Source organism: Balaenoptera physalus, assembly GCF_965194825.1.
Source record: "Balaenoptera physalus genome assembly, chromosome: 10".
Lineage (NCBI taxonomy): Eukaryota > Metazoa > Chordata > Mammalia > Artiodactyla > Balaenopteridae > Balaenoptera > Balaenoptera physalus.
Window position 1 is genome coordinate 62,136,079 of NC_138889.1, and position 20,706 is coordinate 62,156,784.

Genomic DNA, 20,706 nt, shown 5'->3' on the forward strand with positions numbered 1-20,706 from the left:
GACCGGCCAGGCTCATCCGCCTGAGGGGAGAGGGGTGTTGGAGGACCGAGAAGCAAAAAACGGGACTCTCCTACTGCCACAGACATGCTGTCTCCCCCATTATCACACACACACACACACACACACACACACACACACACACAGACATGCTGCCCTCCCATTCACACACACACACACACACACACACACACACACACTCCGGCAGGAGGCGGGGGCGCCTTATGCGCGTGCGTCGGCGCAAAGCCCTCTCCCGCCCACGTGCGCGCCCCCAACCGGGGGCGCGCGCCCCCAACCGGGGGCGCGCGCCGCGGCTGGCGGGAAAGCGCGCGGGAAGCCCCCAGCTGGCTCCCACTGTGGGGGAGGGACAACAGGAGGCGTTTGGAACGTGCCATTCTCGGAGAGAACGGGGGGATTTTCGTGCTGCGGTAGCATTTTTACCCCTCTCATTCGCCGACCGATCCGTTAGCTCCCCCCGTCCCCCGCCGCGATACGGAGCTCCGCGCCGCGGCCACGCTCCCTCCCGGCAGCCAGGCCCGGCCCCTCGAACCCAGCTCTGGCCTAAGCTATTCCCTCCGCCGCCGGAGCGGGGCGCTGCGCCACGCGCTGGGGCCGGAAATTCCCGCGGCCTGAGTGGAGGAACCCAAGCAGAGAGTGCGGCGCCGCCTTCCACCTCCCCCGGCCGGGCGGGGGTGTTGGGCCCAGCGAGGGCCAGGCTGCCTGAGTGGGGGCGGGGGGGCCGCGTCTGAGGAGCCGCGGAATCGGCGGCGGGTGGATAGCCGCGGCGGGCAGAGAACCGGACAGCGGGAGTGCTCCTCGAGAGCCGCTCGGCGAGCTGGGAGAGCCTGCGCCCCCGCACCCGGGCCCCCGCCCCCTCGCGGTCTCCGCCTCCTTGCCTCACACACCCCCAGGGCCGCCGGAGCCCAGGCCTTCTCGGCGCTTCTCCTCCTTCTCTTCACACTCATCCTCGGACCCGGGTTGCCGTGCCATCCGCCGGCCTTGCTCCCTCCGGGGCGAGTCCTCGTTCATCAGGCTCTCCTTAAACACACACACAAGCACACGCCCGCTCGCTGGGCGGCCTTCTCCTCTTGGCCCTCCTCCTCCCTTCCTCACTTACGCCGCCGTCGGAGGAAGATTGATGTCCCTTCAGCATCATGCAGCCGCCGCCGAGGAAGGTGAGAATGCAGCTAGGGGTCTTTGAGGTTTTGGGGGGGGATGCGTACAAGGAAAGCGGCTGGGGCGACCACTGCGCCCCCTCCCCCTTTGCGCAAGGGGCCGTGACCGCCGTCGTCTCGGGCTTGTCACTGAGTTGCCGCCGGCTCCTAGCGGGGGGCGCGCGTGTTTGGTGCCTTCGCGTCGGAGGGGCGGCCAGGGCTCGTCCCCTCCACCGCGCCGTAGACGCCCCCCCCATCCCCAGACATTTCACAAGAGTTTCGGGTGTGCGTGTGTGTATGTGTGTGTGTGTGTGAGAGAGCGAGCGCGCATGGCAGTGCTGCTCTCTGCAAAGTGCTTTCTCGGGGCTGCACCGAGGGGAGGCGGGGGAGCCCCTGCAGCTTGCAGAGGCTTTTGCTTGTGTGATTGTTTAGTCTGCACCAGGTTTGAGCCCTCCGCCCGCTTGTCGCCACCCTCCCCCATTGGCAAATTTACAGGGAATTTGTTTCCAGCCTAGCCTTAATGTTTGGCCCGCTTTTCCCACGGGGCGACCGCAGAGAAGTCGCAGTAGTCACCCCCACCCCAAGGGAAAACAAGAAATTAAGCATTGAGCGGTCCTGTCTTTCTCTTCCCCATTCCTGCCCCGCTCCTCCGACTAGGGGGCGAGGAAGGTGGTGGTTCTGTCCCCAGGAGAGCGAGAACCGGGCCGTGCTTGGCGTTTGAGCCGTGATCTGGGCTTCGGGTGGGAGTGACGGAGTGACGGGTGCTCCGGGCTTGTCAGCAGCTTCCCCGCTTCGCCCTTCCAGAACTGTTTCAATGTCCTCCTCCCAGTTTTCCCAGGGACTGAGGCTGTGTCCTTGTCTTTTCAATCCTGCAGATGGTTCCTGAGTGTCTACTCTGGGTGGAGGAGGCTGTTCTATCCTCCCCTTGTGGGCAAACATTTGCTGAATGCCTAACTCATTCGTGTCTGCTCCCTCTTTTTTCTCTTTCTTAACCCGGGTTCTCCGGTTAAGTGAGTCTTTTTCTTTCACACACGTACACTTAGCCCTCCGGTAGCCCTGCTTCGGCGATGGGGGTTCCAGGCCCACTGTAACCTGGATCCTGGCCTGGCGGGAGAGGCACTGGCCGATTTGCATATACTGTTCTAGCTGTTTGAAGTGGAAACGCCACGGGGACCGGCTTGCTGTGGTGGCTTAAAAGCACTGCATATGTTGGAAGGTCACTTTTGCTTTCTTCTTTGTGAGAAAGAGATTGTGATTTGATGTGCTGTCCAGCAAGTTGAGGGCATCATCCTGAGAGTGTGCTTCTCGTAGCCATTATGGAATAATTTATGTAGTTGATTCATGCATATAATTTCATGATTGTGTAAGTTTCGGTCATGAGATATTAGGCATTCTTATGCCCACTTCTCCCATGTACACTCTGCTCACCTCTCCTGATGTTTTAATGTCTTTGAATCCTTTTTGGAAGAAATAGAAGACAGACTCTTTTAAAGACCTGGATATGTATTGAGCTTGTACATGAAATGAAATGACTGGCAGTTTATTTTGCACCTCTTTAATCTGTAATTTTTATACTCGTGTACTTTCATTTAGCCTCTGCTTCAGGTTGTTTTAGCTAGTTTTTTCATTAATTATCTGCAGTAAACAAAATTATGTGGCTAATAATGGGTTTATGGTCCTCTGGGGAGAGGCAAGTAAGAGTTATATATTCTGACAAGTATTTTGTATTTTCCTTAAGTAATTTTTTTGTTGTTAAAGTTGCAGTAAGGCCTCATAAATATATGGTATATTTTAGGTGAAAGTTACACAAGAACTGAAAAACATTCAAGTTGAGCAGATGACAAAACTTCAAGCCAAACATCAAGCAGAATGTGATTTGCTTGAAGATATGAGGTAAGGTTATAGTAAATAGTTTGAGAACTTCTGTATCTCTATTTCAAACAACCTTTGCATTACCAAGCTCCAGGAACTGATGACGGAATTTCCTTTTGGATTTCCTGCTTTAAGGCTGTTAGAGCTTTGACTCAGCTAGAAATTATAACTGGAATTAACACAATACAAACTTTTTTTTCTTTAGTGGAGAAACCTATAACCTACACATACTATTATGAAAAAACAAGGTTCTTACAAATTTATCAGTCAGATTATAATCACTGAAATAGAAATTCTTATTTAAATAATTTTTCTGCTAAATTGACCTTTCTACATTTATTGACCTTAACGATTTCACGTGGAATTTTAAACTGACACATGGTTAATGGTTAATATCTGGGGGTGAGCCAGTCAATCTCAGATGATTATTAGAACATGATAAATATAACTTTGTCTTTGAACATTAAATCTAGTGGGAAATGTGTTTATCATATTTTATCATTAAAGTTACTTGTACCCCTATTCAAGATAACTTTGAATTTAAAAGATAAGACATCTTGCCAGCCTTGTGAAAGTCAATGTCTTTCTTTATAGAGGTAATCATGACTCATTTTATTGAAAGAAACACCACTGTTTTAACAATCCTATAATACAAACTGACAGTTCAACAAACATTTTTGTAAAGGAAAATAATTTGCATGTTGAAACAGAGTCGCTGCAATTATTTCCCTTTATTAATACATTTATTAAATTGGAATTGGGTCTGTAAGCCTCATCAGATACTTATTTTTTCCTGTGGTGCACAACCTCATGTTGGTTTCATGAAAAATATTAACTATATGTTATTATAATAAAATTATATGTGTTTGGATAGCTGAATTGTTCGTAGCCCAAAGATTTTTACTTAGAGTTCCTTTCCCCCCCATATTTAATTTAGATACTAAATTAAATTAATATTTCTACTATTTACGTATCTTTTCAGGGTTTCTAACTAAGGCATATTAATTTAGACTCATCCAAACTTGGATATACCAAGATCATTGTTTTCTGACTGAAAACTACTCTATTTTTTTTTTAACTTTTTATTTTATATTGGCATATAGGTGATTAACAATGTTGTGTTAGTTTCAGGTGAAAACTACTCTATTTTAATTCTGTATTTGTTTCTTTGTTTTTCTTGTGGACACAGGGAAATTTTTAGACTTAAATAATTCCTGTGCAAGACACCTGAAACTTTTCATATGGTTACGAATTAAGCTTTTAACATCTATTCAGTGAACGAAGGTATTTTATATTTTAGTAGTTTAGGAAGGCAAAATTCGTTTGTAAGTAAAGATCCTCTGTGGGGTATGGATAGTCAGTAGTCATTAAGTCCTTTTGATTATATTCAAAAGACCTCTTGTTTGCATTTTCTCTGTTTCCCCTGTTGCTTGTACCTTGACTTATGGTCAGCTATATGGACACGTCACTGCTAAGTTGATGTAGATTGTTGCTCCTGTTGCTACTGTTTAGTTGTTTGTATTATTTCTGACTTCATCACATTTCACTAGCATTGTTGCGGTAATATCCTAATTACTGTAGTGTTCTCATATCTTCCACCTCCCAATCTCTCCTTTTAAATCTGTTTTCCACGTTGTTACCAGTTAACTTTCTAATAATTGTTTATTTATTTATTTTCTTTTTAAAAAAATTAATTTATTATTATTATTATTTTTGGCTGCGTTGGGTCTTCGTTGCTGCGCATGGGCTTTCTCTAGTTGTGGCGAGCAGGGGCTACTCTTTGTGGTGCACGGGCTTCTCATTGAGGTGGCTTCTCTTGTTGTGGAGCACGGGGTCTAGGCACGTGGGCTTCAGTAGTTGTGGCGTGTGGGCTCAGTAGTTGTGGCCCACGGGCTCTAGAGCGCAGGCTCAGTAGTTGTGGCACACGGGCTTAGTTGCTCCGCGGCATGTGGGATCTTCCTGGACCAGAGCTTGACCGTGTCCCCTGCACTGGCAGGCAGATTTTTTTTTTTTTTTTTTTTTAAACATCTTTATTAGAGTATAATTGCTTTACAATGGTGTGCCAGTTTCTGCTTTATAACAAAGTGAATCAGTTATACATATACAAATGTCCCCATATCTCTCCCTCTTGCATCTCCCTCCCTGCCACCCGGCAGGCAGATTCTTAACCACTGCACCACCAGGGAAGTCCCTCTAATAACATTGTTTATTACGTATCAGGTTCTCTGTGGTCTTCTGGATAAAGACCAAACACTTTGTCATAGCACATGTGGCCCTTTGCAACCTAGGTACAAGCTACAAGCTTCATTTCCTGGCTTAGTTGTTACCATTTCATGCCCTTGCATATCCTTTCTCCTTATTCCCCCTGCCCTGGCCACTTAGGACTTCTGGTTATCTAATTGTGTTCTCGACATTCATGCCTTTGTGCCCTCCTAATTTTCACCTGGCAAATTCTGGTTACCACTAAGTTTGCAAGTTTGATCTTCTCTGTGATCTCAAAGAATTTTGATTTTGTACATGCTTCTGGCTTCCCCCCTCATGTGAATTCCTTGAAGTCAGAGGCTAAGTCTTATTCATTTTTGTATATTTGTACCCTTTGTAAACAGCTGGCAGAATTGTTAAATGAATGTAACTGGTTATATTTAAATGCAGCTTATTTGTGTTTAAGGGAGATATTTTATAAGCTCTGTTTGTAGGGGGCTGTAGTGGTGTCTCTTGAGCTTGTGTTTTAATTTGATTCATGTAGGCACTTTAAAATGTACTGTGGCTATTTGATGTAGAGCATATCTGTATTTAAATATAATATGTAAATACGGAGACTGTTGGTGCTCCAAGGATTCATGGATTCTTTATTATTTTAAAGGAGTCAGTGTGTTTTTCTTTGTATTAAATAAATAGGATGAATCCCTTCATTCCTATATAGTTGTGAGCAGAATACTGTATTACCTCCTAAAACATGAGTTTAGGTTTCTGATTTGCTTTCTTTCCCCCCAATGGTAATACTGAATTGGAAATTGAAAATTTTCTGCTCTCAGTATTCATAACTTTAATTGCTTGAGGAGGAAGTGGTCTGGCTTTGTTGATCTGTCTTAGCAAGTGGAATGACCTTTTAAAAAAATTCATTAGAAATCTCTGAACTTGGATTTTTATATGTATTATGTTGTAAAGGATCTTGCCTGCTTTTCCTTTTTTGAGGCTCTCACCACCTTCCTCCCCAAAATCCCACAAATAGCTCTCCTTCTCACTGATGCACCCCCACCAGTGTTATGCTCAATTTAAATTAGTATGAATTCACCCCTCAGAGTGCAAATACCTTTTATTCTTGACATAAAGAAGTAAGTAAACAGAGAGAAATTTTTTGACTTTAAAAAAAGTTAAAAAAAAAAAAAAAAAGACCACAACACATTAAGCTGTAAATAGGAAAATTTTATTCTGGGTTATGGCTAGTTTCCACTCCCCTCCCCCCTTCTTATCTTCTGGAATTTTGAAAGGAGATCAATTATGATACAGTTTTTTTCCTTTGCTCTCTTCCCCTTCTTCAGTTCATTTGAGTTCCAGGGGTGCATGTAGAAGCTGGTGTGTTGGAGTAAAGTATGAGAAGGAAAGATAACTCATTTGTTGTTAATCAGGGAAATTCCATGCTTTGGGAAGATTTTTATACTGAAGTGCTTCCTGTTGACTTTTGCTGTCAGCAGTAGACTAGCACACTTTACTTTCTTTTTAGTTTATTATTTTTTATTCTCTCTTTGCTTTCTAGGGCCACTTATAAATAAGTTTCTAAATACTACAGCCTATGTGTTGTTTATTAATATAATGTATTTCTTGTTTATTCTTATGATGTGCTAACTCGAGTCAGTAAAGAAAGTTCTTTGCAGGGATGCAGAATATAAAGAATTACCTTCTTAGCAGACATTTTTAGGTCATTATATAATATTGAAAAGTCATAGAATTTTAGAGTCAGGTGGATACTGTGATGTTTGCTGATTTTATAGATGAAAATGGAAACCGAGACAGTTGATAGGAAGTGAATCAGGTTGAGGTGGACTCTTCAGTTATTTCTCCTAATTTCTAGACTAGTGTACTTTCCTCTATATCTGTATTTCCCAAGCTTCTAACCAAGGAACTCATCATGGCTCCCATTTTTGGAAACATTTTGCATATCAAAAAGTTTTGTTTAGTTTGTTTTATTTTTCACCTTTCATATACTGAGCTGTCAGTCAGCTTTGAGTCAGTATTTTAAAACTAGTAACATGAGTCCAGCTAAAGGCAAAGATACTTAAACTTTACCTCAGAGCAGATTGAGGGTATGTGTGGTTTCTCACAGATGTTCTGAAAAATTTAACCTGGCTCAAGAAGCACTTGTCCTTTCTTTGCAGACATCTGGAGGTCTAGTGACCTCAAGTGAGGAATTGCTATACTATATGTTGCCTTCTCTAAACTGTAGGTTCATGGGAGTCACTGGGGATTGGATTCTGAAGTCTGTTGATGGAAGCTCTGAGACTTTTTTTCACTGCCTCAGAGACCTTTATGTCTAAAAGGGAAACTTAGAGGTAATCTGGTCTAGAGGGTTTTTTAATTTATTTTTTTATTTTTTTAAAAATAAATTTATTTATTTATTTATTTTTGGCTGCATTGGGTCTTCATTACTGCATACAGGGTTTCTCTAGTTGTGGAGAGTGGGGGCTATTCTTCTTTGCCGTGTGTGGGCTTCTCATTGCGGTGGCTTCTCTTGATTCAGAGCATGGGCTCAAGGCGTGCCGGCTTCAGTAGTTGTGGCTCACAGGCTCTAGAGCACAGACTCAGTAGTTGCGGCACACGGGCTTAGTTGCTCCGCGGCATGTGGGATCTTCCCGGACCAGGGCTCGAACTTGTGAGCCCTGCATTGGCAGGCGGATACTTAACCACTGTGCCACCAGGGAAGTCCTAGAGGGTTTTTTTAAAAACAGGTTTATTGAGATCTAATTCACTTGCCGTACAATTAACCCATTTAAAGTTTTTTTGTATATTCATAGCATTGTACAACCATCACGATACTTTAACTTTAGAACATTTTTGTCCCTCCTACGGGAAACTGCCTATTAGCAGTCACTTCCCATCACCTTATCCAGCCTTAAGCAATTATTACTTTCACTCTCTGTAGAAGCAGAATCTATATAAATGGAATCATACAATATGTGGTCTTTGGTGACTGGCTTTTACTTAGCATAATGTTTTCAACTTTCATCCATGTTATAGCATCAATACTTCATTCCTTTTTTATTGTAGAATAATATTCCACTGTATGGATATACCACATTTTATTAATCTGTTCCTCAGTTGATGGACTTTTTTGCTATTATGAATAATGTTCCTTTGAACAAATTTTTCTGTGGACTTATGTTTTCATTTATCTTGGGTATATACCTAGTAGTGGAATTGTTGGGTCATATGGTAACGATATGTTTAACTTCCTGAGGAACTTTTCAAACTGTTTTCCAAAGTGGCTGCACCATTTTATATTCCCGCTAGCTATAATGTATGAAGGTTCCAGTTTCTAAACATTTTTACCAGTGTTTGTTATTGTCTGTCTTTTGATTATAGCCATTCTAGTAGTTGTGAAGTGATATCATATTGTGGCTTTGATTTGCATTTCCCTAATAGCTTATGAAGTTGAGCATTTTTTCATGTGCTTACTGGCTATTTGCATATCTTCTTTGGAGAAATGTCTATTCATCATATCCTTTGCCCATTTTTTAATTGGGTTATTTGTCTTTTTCTTATTGAGGTGTAAAAGTTCTTTAAATATTTATCTTATCAGCTATATGATTTGCAAATATATGCAGTATCTGCAATATTTTTCCCACTCTGTGGAAGAATCACCTGAGGTAATTCTTATGTGCCCTAAATTTTGAGAACCACTGAAGTGGTGAAAAGAATAAGGACTATGAAGATAGACCAGAGCTTGAAACCCAGCTCTGTCACTAATGCTGGATAATCTAGGACAAGTTATTAAGGTTCTCTGAGCCTCATATTTCATGTATGTAAAACAAGGTTAATGCTTACCTTTTTGCTTTTCTGTAAAAGTTAAATGAGATAGGTGAAATGCCAAGCACGGTAGATATTCACCATTGGTAGCTATAGGATGTTGTCTTATACAAGGTAACAAAATAAGTTATTGTGTTTTATTAATTCTAAGAAGCACATTTTTTTTACATTCTTATATTTCTGAAATCCGGATACATCTTACAGTTGCTTTTGGTTGTGATGTGTTTGTCCTTGTCTCTTCGTGAACAGAACTTGCAGAGTAGTTAGCAGCAGGCTTGGAAGAAAATCCCAGAGATAATGGTTTGAATACAAATGTTGGATCACCCGGGCTTTTGTAAAATAAATTTATTTATTTATTTATTTATTATTTTTGGCCACATTGGGTCTTCATTGCTGCGCACAGCTTTCTCTAGTTGCGGTGAGCGGGGCTACTCTTTGTTGCGGTGCACGGGCTTCTCATTGCAGTGGCTTCTCTTATTGCAGAGCTCGGGCTCTAGGCACGAGGGCTTCAGTAGTTGTGGCACATGGGCCCAGTAGTTGTGGCTTGTGGGCCCTAGAGCACAGGCTCAGCAGCTGTGGCACACGGTTTAGTTGCTCTGCGGCATGTGGGATCTTCCTGGACCAGGGCTTGAACCTGTGTCCCCTGCATTGGCAGGTGGATTCTTAACCACTGTGCCACCAGGGAAGCCCCCCACCCAGGCTTTTGATGGCACAGAGGATGATACTGTGTGGAAAAACAGTAATGACTGATTCAAAAAAGTGATTCAGAAGAGTTTGAGCCTGAGTGTGACCAGTTTATGCACCAATTTATTTCATTTACCTTTTAAAAATTGTGCACAAGAGTAATACATGCTAAAAATCTAATTAATGGGGACTTCCCTGATGGTCCAGTGGCTAAGACTCCATGCTCCCAATGCAGGGGGCCCGGGTTTGATCCCTGGTCAGGGAACTAGATCCCGCATGCCACAGCTAAAGATCTCGCATGCTACAACTAAAAGATCCAACATGTCGCAACAAAGACCTGGCGCAGCCAAATAAATAAATAAATAAATAAATATTTTTAAAAAATCTAATGAAGTTTAAAAGAGCTCTTTTAATAAGTATAAATAAAAATTGTATCAATAAGTGATAGGGTCTTGTATCAATTTAAATGGCAGCATTTTTTCTTAGTGGAAAATAATGTGACTTGCAATCAGTGGAGTTTTAGATATGATGAAAATTGGAAGTAGCAGGTCAGGTGCTGGACCCTGGTCTTTTTCATTCATTCAGCAATCATTGTTTCTCAATCCAGTATTCTTTCAAATTAGAACTTGATGTAAATCATGAGAGGGAGAATTTTTTAAACAGAGCCATATGGAATTAAACTAAGGAGTAATAATGAAAGTTACCCACCACTTGGGTTAAGAACCGAAGTGTTGAAGAATTTTTATGTGCACTTTTCCTTGATTTGGTCTTTTTAGCCACACCCAAGTATATACATATGAGAGATGGTGAAGATGATCTGAGTGGTAGGGTAGCTGATCACAGCTACTGGAATGAGTACCAGCTTAGAGATATACAACCTGGGTACGAATCCTAGTTGTTAATCTTTATTAATTATGTGAATTTGGCCACAAGTTACCACAAGTTACTTAAACTTTTGTGAGCCTCATGTTTCTTATCTGTAAAATAATGATAATTATAATACCTTATGGGGCTATTTTGATAATTAAACTAATGCACATAAAAGCTTTCTTGCATAGTGTGTGGAACATAGTAGGTGCTCAAAAAATGCAAGTGGACTGTAATTTTGTTAAGTAATTGAGAACATCAGTTCAGAAATTATGGTCTTTGACTTACTCATCCTGTAAAGAGTTAACCTGTGAGTTAAAAAATGTGATGAACCTCAAAGATAAACTGTTTAATACCAAAGAATTTTCTTCACTAAGTTCAACAGCCTTAGGTACCTTCCATCTTTCTGTGTGTTGATAATGATTCTCCTTATGATTGCTGGATGGCATATACAGTTCCAAGCATGCTATTCTCGTACAACGTTAGGTGGAAAAAGAGAAAGGAAGTGCAGTTTCTCCTCATGCAAAATTTCCCTCTTTACCTTCCCTCCTTTCCTTCTACTAGGGAAGACAGTTTCTACCAGAAATTATCCCAGAAGACTTTCCCTTGTATCTCATTGGCTGAGTTTGCTTCATATGCCCCTGCAGCCTAGCTGCAAAGGAGGCTGGGAATGTGATTACCTTCTTGGAGAGGTGGTCTTTGCCAGTAAGAAATAGGTATTGGTGGCAGTAATATGGCTTTTCCACGTTACTGTTTGCCCTGTTTGCCACAGGGACCCATTTCTAATTTACTCCTAGTGTTTCCCATAAAAGTGTAAAAAATGTGTTGACTTTAGATTATGAAAGATATAGCTAGAATTCCAGTTGTCCCAAGCAGATTGGGAATAAGAGACTCCTTAGAAACCATTTGTATCCCCTCCTTTCAACTGCTTTTAAGTTCAGTGTCTTAGGTCAGGAGTAGGTTTTTGTATTTACCATAGGTAATGGGCCAGTAGGCCAATGGCCTCTTAGGATTCTCCTCTTAAGAATACAGGAGTGGTTAAATATCTTGCCACTTTTGGTTTTCTGATAATTTGGGGAAATCGTGGTCTAAGGGCCCTCCAGGTAGTTGCATTTTTGCTGAACTCCTTTTACTTCTCAGGTGAAAGCGTTAATAAGTAGTAAAGCGGCTAAACTGAAAGCAGGGAAGGACAAATAAGAGCTAGAATTACTCCTAGAAATTGAGGATTGGCAATTCAGTCATGAAAGTATAGAGAATGAAGCCTTTTACCTGAGGAGGCCTGTGGTGATAAGTTGATGTTTTTCTTTGTAAATTCTTCGAATGTTCATTTGAATCCCACAGGTGCTGTCTGTTTTGTTGGTGTCAATCTTCAGGAATGATCTGATGCATAAGCAGGAGTTAGTAAGTCTGGTTTGTGCTGTTGGCTCTTCAGTGACTAATTTGGGAACTAGGCACAGAAACGCAACCCTCTAGTTTGTTCCATTGCTGCAGATTTCCTGTCATGTGTTGGTCAGGACTAACTTAATAGAATCTTAGCTGATGTTTTTATTTCATTTTATTGTTTCCTCACAGTATTCCTTGGTCATGCTTTAACATTCCATTTGATCTCCTTTTTGGCATTCATGTATGAGTGTCTTGTCATCCAGATGTTTTCTGTTTTGTTAACTTTGAAATAATCCCAATTCAAAAAGAAAATGTTATTTCTGGTGTTATGTAAAGTGTTACCATGTCTGTGGTCCCACAGGAAACAACTGGGAATGTATATCCCTTGATTATATTTTAGTGTTATTTGTTTTCCCCCCATTGGTAGCTGGAGAAGGGGGCGAGAGGCAGAGACTTTTTATTGTATACCCTTTTTGGTAAGTTTTGAATTTGGAACTATGTGAATATTATCTACTCTTAAAACTAAAATTAAATGATTCAGTATTGGTGAATATTTTATTGCTTGTCTGTTAAAGATAACATACTATAAGAAATTATAGTAGTTGATGCTAAAATGTCATTTTTGGCTTTTAGTTAGTTTTTAGTGAAGTTATTTTCATCATTAATAGACTTTACAGTTTATTTCTAATATATACCAAGTATTAAGAATACTTGATTCACAAACTTCATAAAATGATTGGTCTCAAGCTGGTTGTTGTTCAGATTTGGGGAAACAGGCTCTGTGTATTACTATGTTCTTTTCTTTGTGTGTTGTGGAATTGTTTTGTCTCCAAACAAGCAAACATATTGGGTGATTAGATTGATGTCCAGGCTCAAATTTTATTTTAGTTAACTTTATTCAAAGGTTTTATATCAAAGTCATCATTTAACATATTGTTTCTATGGTAAAATGTATTTTGCATTATTAGCCAACTTTCTCCATGGGGAATTCTTTCATCTGTTTTACTCTAGAGGTATTTTATATACTAGTTTTCTCAGCTATATTGACCTAATTGAATATTTTTGGTATTCCATTTGCTTCTCTTGCATTTTTAGCTATATCTTTCTATTTTTCAAGTGGTTGTTTTAGGTGTTACACCATGCATCTTTAATCATTCATTGTATACCTTGAGTTAATATTATACCATGCCACATAAGACACAACAGTCCAGTTCTAATTACTCCATCCCAGACTTTGTGCTGCATACTTTATAAACCTCATAGTACAATGTTAGTTTTGCTTTAAACACAGTTATCTTTTAAACAGATTAAGAGAAGGAAAAAAACTTTTATATTTACCAATTTTGACCCTCTTCCCTTCTTGAGACCAATACATAGGTTTGAGTTTCCATCTGGTATCATTTCTGTTTCGGCTGAAGAACTTCCTTCAGCATTTCTAGTGCAATTCTGCTGGTGACAGTTCTTTTAGCTTTCACTTATCTGAAAGTGTCTTTATTTCACCCTCATTTTTGGAAGATAATTTTTGCTGGATATAGAATTCTGGATTGACAATTGGTCAGTCCATTATCCTCTGCCTTCATTGTTTCCGATGAGAAGTTAGTTATTATTTATATACTTGTCCTCTTCTATCTAATAGCTACTTTATTTATTTATTTATTTATTTTATTTTTGGCTGTGTTGGGTCTTCGGTTCGTGCGAGGGCTTTCTCTAGTTGCGGCAAGCGGGGGCCACTCTTCATCGCGGTGCGGGGACCGCTCTTCATCGCGGTGCGCGGGCCTTTCACTATCGCGGCCCCTCCCGTTGCCGGGCACAGGCTCCAGACGCGCAGGCTCAGCAGTTGTGGCTCACGGGCCCAGTTGCTCCGCGGCATGTGGGATCTTCCCAGACCAGGGCTCGAACCCGTGTCCCCTGCATTAGCAGGCAGATTCTCAACCACTGCGCCACCAGGGAAGCCCTGTCCTCTTCTATCTAATGTGCTCCTCCCCCCCTTTCTGATAGCTTTTTTCCTCCTTTTTATTGGTTTTCTGCAGTTTGAATGTGATGTGACTAATGTAAGTACCTTTGTAATTATTTTTCTTGGGGGTTCATTTAACTTTTTGGATCCATAGGTGATGTTTTTCAACAAACCTGGGAAATTTGGGGCTGTTATTTCTTCAAATATTTTTTTCTGCCCCATTCTCTCTTCTTTCCTTTTTGGACTCCAGTTACACGTGTGTTAAACTGTTTGATAATAATCTGTGTTCTTCAGATTGGATAATTTTTTTAAAATTAATTAATTAATTTATGGCTACATTAGGTCTTCGTTGCTGCGCACGGGCTTTTCTCGAGTTGTGGCGAGCGGGGGCTACTCTTTGTTGCGGTGCTTTCCCCCCTGATTATGAGTCACATTTCCTGCTTATTTACATATCTAATAATTTTTTATTATTTGGACATTGTGGATGACACATTATAGGAAGTTTCGATTGTGTCATCTTTCTTTAATGAGTGTTGAGTTTTGGGGTTTCAACTGAAAGCCTGCGTGTCCAAGGTGTGCAGCATTATCTCCACTCTGGCTGAATTGGAATTCCAGTGTGTCCCAGCAGTGTGCAGTTTCTGGTATCTGTTCGGCTCTTAGGCCTGCAGTAGTGACTCTCCTAGGCCTCATGGAGTCTCACCCTGGCTTATGTGTGGCCTAATACTCAGGCAAGGATGCTCAGGGAACCCCCATGCAGATTGCTGGGGCCACCTCTTCTCATTGTTGTGTCCTCTCTAGTACCCCATCCTACAAATTCTAGCCTCTTCAGTAGCCCAGAACTGTGATCTCTGCATCTCAATTCAGTGAGACCATCATGCTTGGCTTAGGCTCCACTTCCCTGTGATGGAGTTGGGAAAGTGTCTCGGGCAGAAAGCTGGAGCAGATGTGGTACACACTTCCTATGCTGCCAGTTTCATACCTAAAAATACTAGAGTCATATATTTTGTCTAGTTCTATAGATGTTACTTGAGGGGGGCTAGTCTGGTACCAGTTACTTCATCATGTCTAGAAATGGAAGTCTACTTCTCAGATGTATTGGAAGAAGATATTTAACTGATTATGAATTTATGTATGTTTAATATCTGCCTAATCTAAATTAATCCTTTGCTTTTGGATATATGAATTTGGATATTCCCTATAAAAATGTATGTATTCTGTAGCACAAAAATTTTTTAACAGCTTTATTAAGATATAATTTTTAAAAAAAGGACATGCTATGTAAAAAAAAAAAAGATATAATTCATATATTATGTAATGCACTTATATAAACTGTATAATTCATTGGCTTTTGGTATATTCATCGAGTTGTGCATCTATTACCACAGTCAATTTTAGAACATTTTCATTATGCTAAGAAGAACCCTGCACCCCTTAGCCATTACCCTTCCCTTTTCCCCCCATTTGCCCAGCCCTAGGCAGCCACTAATCTACTTTCTGTAGGTTTACTTGTTCTGGACATTTCATATAAATGGAATCATACAATATGTGGTCTGTTGAGACTGTCTTCTTTCACTTGGCATAAGGTTTTCAAGGTTCATCAGCATTTTAGCATCTGTCAGTACTTTATTCCTTTTTATTGTTTGGATATACCCCTTTTTTTTTTGCTTTTTACTGTAACATTTTAAAATTGAGATATAATTGACATATAACATTCTTTTCAATTTAGGTGTACAACATAAAAATTTGATATATGCATATATTGCAAATGTTCACAGTAAGTCTAGTTAACATCTATCACCACACATAGTTGCAAATTTTTTCTTCTGATGAGAACTTTTAAGAACTTTTACTCTCTTAGCAACTATCAAATATACAATACAGTCTTGCTAACTATAGTCACCATGCTGTACATTATATTCCCAGGACTGACTTATAACTGGAAGTATGTACCTTTTGACCCCCTTTACCCATTTCACCCACTCTCTGCCTCTGGCAACCACCGATCTGTTCTCTGTATCTATGAGTTCAATTTTTTTTTTTTTTTTCTTAAAGATTCCACATGTGAGTAAGAGCTTGTCTTTCTCTGTCTGAATTATTTCACTAAGCAAAATGTCCTCAAGGTCCATCCATATTGTCACAAATGGCAGGATTTCCCTCTTTTTTTATGGCTGAATAATTTTCCTTTGTGTGTATTTTTGTGTATACATGTGTATATATCGATATACATATCACATTTTCTTTATCTGTTCATCCATCCATGGTCACTTAAATTGTTTCCATGTCTTGGCTATTGTAAACAATGCTGAGATGCACACAGGGATGCATATATCTCTTCAAGAGAGTGATTTTATTTCTTCTAGATACATACCTAGAAGTGGAATTGCTAGATCATGTGGTAGTTCTATCTTTAGTTTTTTGAGGAAACTTCATACTGTTTTCCATAGTGGGTGTACCAGTTTGTATTCCCACCAACAGTGTACAAGGGTCCCCTTTTCTCCACACCCTCACCAAACACTTGTAATTTTTTTTCCTTTTTGATAATAGGTATTCTAACAGGTGTGAAGTGGTATCTCATTGTGGTTTTGATTTACATTTCCCTGGTGATTGGTGATGTTGAGGACCTTTCACTTATCTGGCCATCTGTATGTCTTCTTTGGAAAATGTCTATTCAGATTCTCTACCCAGTTTTTTTTTTTTTTTAATATTTATTTATTTATTTGGTTGTGCCAGGTCTTAGTTGTGGCTCACGAGCTCCTTAGTTGTGTCAGGCAGGCTCCTTAGTTGCGGCCTGAGGGCTCCTTAGTTGTGCATGCAAACTCTTATTTGCGGCACACATGTGGGATCTAGTTCCCTGACCAGGGATCGAACCCGGACCTCCTGCATTGGGAGCTCGGAGTCTTATCCACTGTGCCACCAGGGAAGTCCCTCTGCCCAGTTTTTAATTGAATCGTTTTTCTCTATTGAATTGTATGAGATCTTTATATATTTTGGATAATAGTCCCTTATTAGATATGATTTGCAAATATTTTCTATCATTCTGTAGGTTGCCTTTTCATTTTGTTGATGGCTTCCTTTACTGTGCAGAAGATTGATGTAGTCTCACTTGTTTATTTTTGCTTTTTTTGTCGTTGCTTGTGCCATCTATAATGTAAAATATTAAAGATGATAGAAGGAGGGTGCCATTCTCTGGTCATTCCTTGAGTCAGGCTTTACTCATTATTATCATTAATAATAATAATAATCATCATCATCATCTAATTCAAGGAATGACCAGAGGGTGTCACTCAAGAATGACAGTTCTCATGTTTTTCTAACATATGTATCTGGATCTGTTGGCTTTTTAGCTATATTTCTTTGCATTATTATTTTTTGTGGCTGCCCTGGTGATTACAATATACATCCTTAATTATTTACTGTCTATGTGCAGTTAGTATTTTACCACTTCAGATAAATTGTAGAAGTGTTATATCCATCTAGGTCCATATCTACCCTTCTTTCCTTTATGCTAAAGTGATTATTTGTAGTATATCTACATACATTATAAACCCCACAAGACAATGTTACAATTTTTGCTTTAAACTGATATATGGTTTGTAAGTAAATTAAGAGGGAAAAGGCAAAAGTTCTAAAAGTCTTTTGTATTTACCCAGATATTTACCATTTTCAGTGCTTTCCATTCTCTTCTGGGGATTTGAGTTTCTATCTTGAATCATTTCCTTTCATCCTGGAGAACTTCCTTTAGCATATCTTTTTTTTTTTTCCTTATAATTTTTTCAGCTTTACTGAGATATAATTGACATGTAACATTGTATAAGTTTAAGGTGTAGATGTGTTGATTTGATATACATGTATTGTGAAATGATTACCACAGTAGCTTACTTAATACCTCCATCACCTCACATAATTACCATTTCTTTTTTGTGGTGAGAACATTTAAGATCTACTCTCTTAGAAACTTTCAAGTATCCAATGCAGTATTGTTAACTATAATCACCAGGCTGTACATTAGGATCCCAGAACTCTTCCTATAATGAAAGTTTGTATACTTTGATGAACATCTCCCCATTTCCCCCACCCCCCAGCCCCTGGCAACTACCATTCTACACTCTGTTTCTGTGCGTTTGGCTTTATTAGATTCCACGTATAAGTGAGATCATACAGTATTTGTCTTTCTCTGTCTGACTTATTTCACTTAGCATAATGCCCTGAACGTCCATCCATGTTCTTGCAAATGGCAGGATTTCCTTCTTTCTCATGGCTCAATAATATTCCATTGTATATGTGTCATGCACATATATACATATGTATATATAATTCATATGTCATTCGTGTGTGTGTGTATGTGTATATATATATATACACCATGATTCTTTATCCATTAATTTGTTGACAGACACTTAGGTTGTTTCCATATCTTGGCTATTGTCAGTAATTCTGCAGTGAACATGAAGGTGCAGATATCTCTTCAAGATAGTGATTTTGTTTCCTTCAGATATCTATCCAGAAGTAGAATTGCTGGATCATTTGGTAGTTCTACTTTTATTTTATTTTATTTTTTTTTAATTTTTGGCTGCCTTGGGTCTTCATTGCTGCGTGCGGGCTTTCTCTAGTTGCAGCAAGTGTTGCGGTGCGCAGGCTTCTCATTGCGGTGGCTTCTCTTGTTGCAGAGCACAGGCTCCAGGAGCACGGGCTTCAGTAGTTGCAGCACATGGGCTCAGTAGTTGTGGCTCATGGGCTCCAGAGCGCAGGCTCAGTTGTTGTGGCGCATGGGCTTAGTTGCTCCACGGCATGTGGGACCTTCCCAGACCAGGGCTCGAACCCGTGTCCCCTGCATTGGCAGGTGGATTCTTAACCACTGCGCCATGAGGGAAGCCCCTACTTTTAATTTTTTGAGGAACCTCCACACTGTTTTCCACAGTAACTATACAAATTTACATTCCCACCAACGGTCCACAAGGGTTCCCTTTTCTCCACATCCTTACCAACACTTGTTATCTCTTGTCTTTTTGATGACAGCCATTCTAACAAGTGTGATGTGATATCTCATTGTGGTTTTGATTTGAATTTCTGTTTAGTGTATCTTGAAGTTCGGGTCTGCTGGTGACAGTTTTGTTTTATGTGAAAATTTCATTATTTAGTCTTCATTTTGAGGGTATAATTGCTGGGTAATGATTTCTGGCTTGACAATTTTTTTTTTTTTAAATCTAAGTATAAGTGTAGTTGGTTTTTACAATGTTGTGTTAGTTTCTGGTGTACAGCAAAGTGATTCAGTTATATATATGTACACACACACATGTGTATGTGTATTCTTTTCAGATTCTTTTCCATTACAGGTTATTACAGGATATTGAATATAGTTCCCTGTGCTATACAATAGGACCTTATTGTTTATCTATTTTATATATAGTAGTGTGTATCTGTTACACTTCTATTTTATCCTTCCCACTGTCCCCCCATTCCCCTTTGGTAACTCTGTTTTCTATGTCTGTGAGTCTGTTTCTGTTTTGTAAATAAGTTCATTCATATCATTTTTTAGAGTCCACATATAAGTGATATCATATGATATTTGTCTTTCTCTATCTGACTTACTTCACTTAGTATGATAATCTCCAGGTCCATCCATGTTGCTGCAAATGGCATTATTTCATACTTTTTTATGGCTGAGTAATTTTCCGTTGTATTTATATACCACATCTTCTTTATCCATTTATCTGCTGATGGACATTTAGGTTGTTTTCATGACCTGGCTTTTGTAAATAGTGCTGCTGTGAACATTGAGGTGCATGTACCTTTTCAAATTAAGAGTGTTCTCTGTATATATGCCCAGGAGTGGGATTGCTGGATCATATGGTAGCTTTATTTTTTGTTTTTTTGTGGAACCTCCATATAGTTTTCCATAGTGGTTGCACCAATTTACATTCCCACCAACAATGTAGGAGGGTTCCCTTTTCTCCACACCTTCTCCAGCATTTATTATTTGTAGACTTTTTGGTGATGGCCATTCTGACCAGTGTGAGGTGATACCTTGCAGTTTTGATTTGCATTTCTCTAATAATTAGTGTTGTTGAACATCTTTTCATGTGCCTGTTGGCCATCTGTATGTCTTCTTTGGAGAAATGTCTGTTCAGCTCTTCTGCCCATTTTTTGATTGGGTTGTTTGTTTTTTTGATGTTGAGCTGTATGAGCTGTTTGTATATTTTGGAAATTAAGCCCTTGTCGGTCACATCATTTGCAAATATTTTCTCCCATTCTGTAGGTGGTCTTTTTATTTTGTTTTTGGTTTCCTTTGCTGTGAGAAGCTTATAAATTTGTTTAGGTCCCACTTTTTTTTGTTTTTTTTAAAAATATAATTCTGAATATACTCTTTTATTTTAATAAATTTATTTATTTATTTTTATTTTTGGCTGTGTTGCGTCTTCGTTATGGTGTGCAGGCTTCTCATTGCAGTGGCTTCTCTTGCTGCGGACTATGGGCTCTAGGCATGTGGGCTTCAGTAGTTGTGGCACGCAGGCTCAGTAGTTGTGGCTCATGGGCTCTAGAGCGCGGGCTCAGTAGTTGTGGCACACAGGTTTAGTTGCTCCATGGCATGTGGGATCTTCCCAGACCAGGGCTCAAACCCGTGTCCCCTGCATTGGCAGGCGGATTCTTAACCACTGCGCCACCAGGGAAGTCCCCACTTGTTTATTTTTGCTTTTATTTCTGGGATATACCACGTTTCATTTATCCATTTATCAGTTGATGGACATTTGGGTTGTTTCACTTTTGGCTATT

General features: G+C 40.1%; 1 protein-coding gene across 6 annotated transcripts in view; it reads left to right on the forward strand.

The window, feature by feature from the left end:
* Window positions 1-302: 302 nt before the first annotated feature.
* Window positions 303-20,706, forward strand: part of FCHSD2 (FCH and double SH3 domains 2) — a 319,223-nt gene continuing 298,819 nt past the window's right edge. For 3 of the 6 annotated variants that reach the window (XM_082411261.1, XM_082411262.1, XM_082411264.1), the window contains exons 1-2: window positions 304-1,172; window positions 2,947-3,044. In XM_082411261.1, the coding sequence (XP_082267387.1) occupies window positions 1,152-1,172; window positions 2,947-3,044 (119 nt within the window). In that variant the 5' untranslated portion in view covers window positions 304-1,151. Of the gene's footprint in view, window positions 1,173-2,946; window positions 3,045-20,706 lie in introns of all 6 variants that reach the window. The other 3 variants (XM_082411265.1, XM_082411263.1, XM_082411260.1) reach the window with 2 other exon arrangements.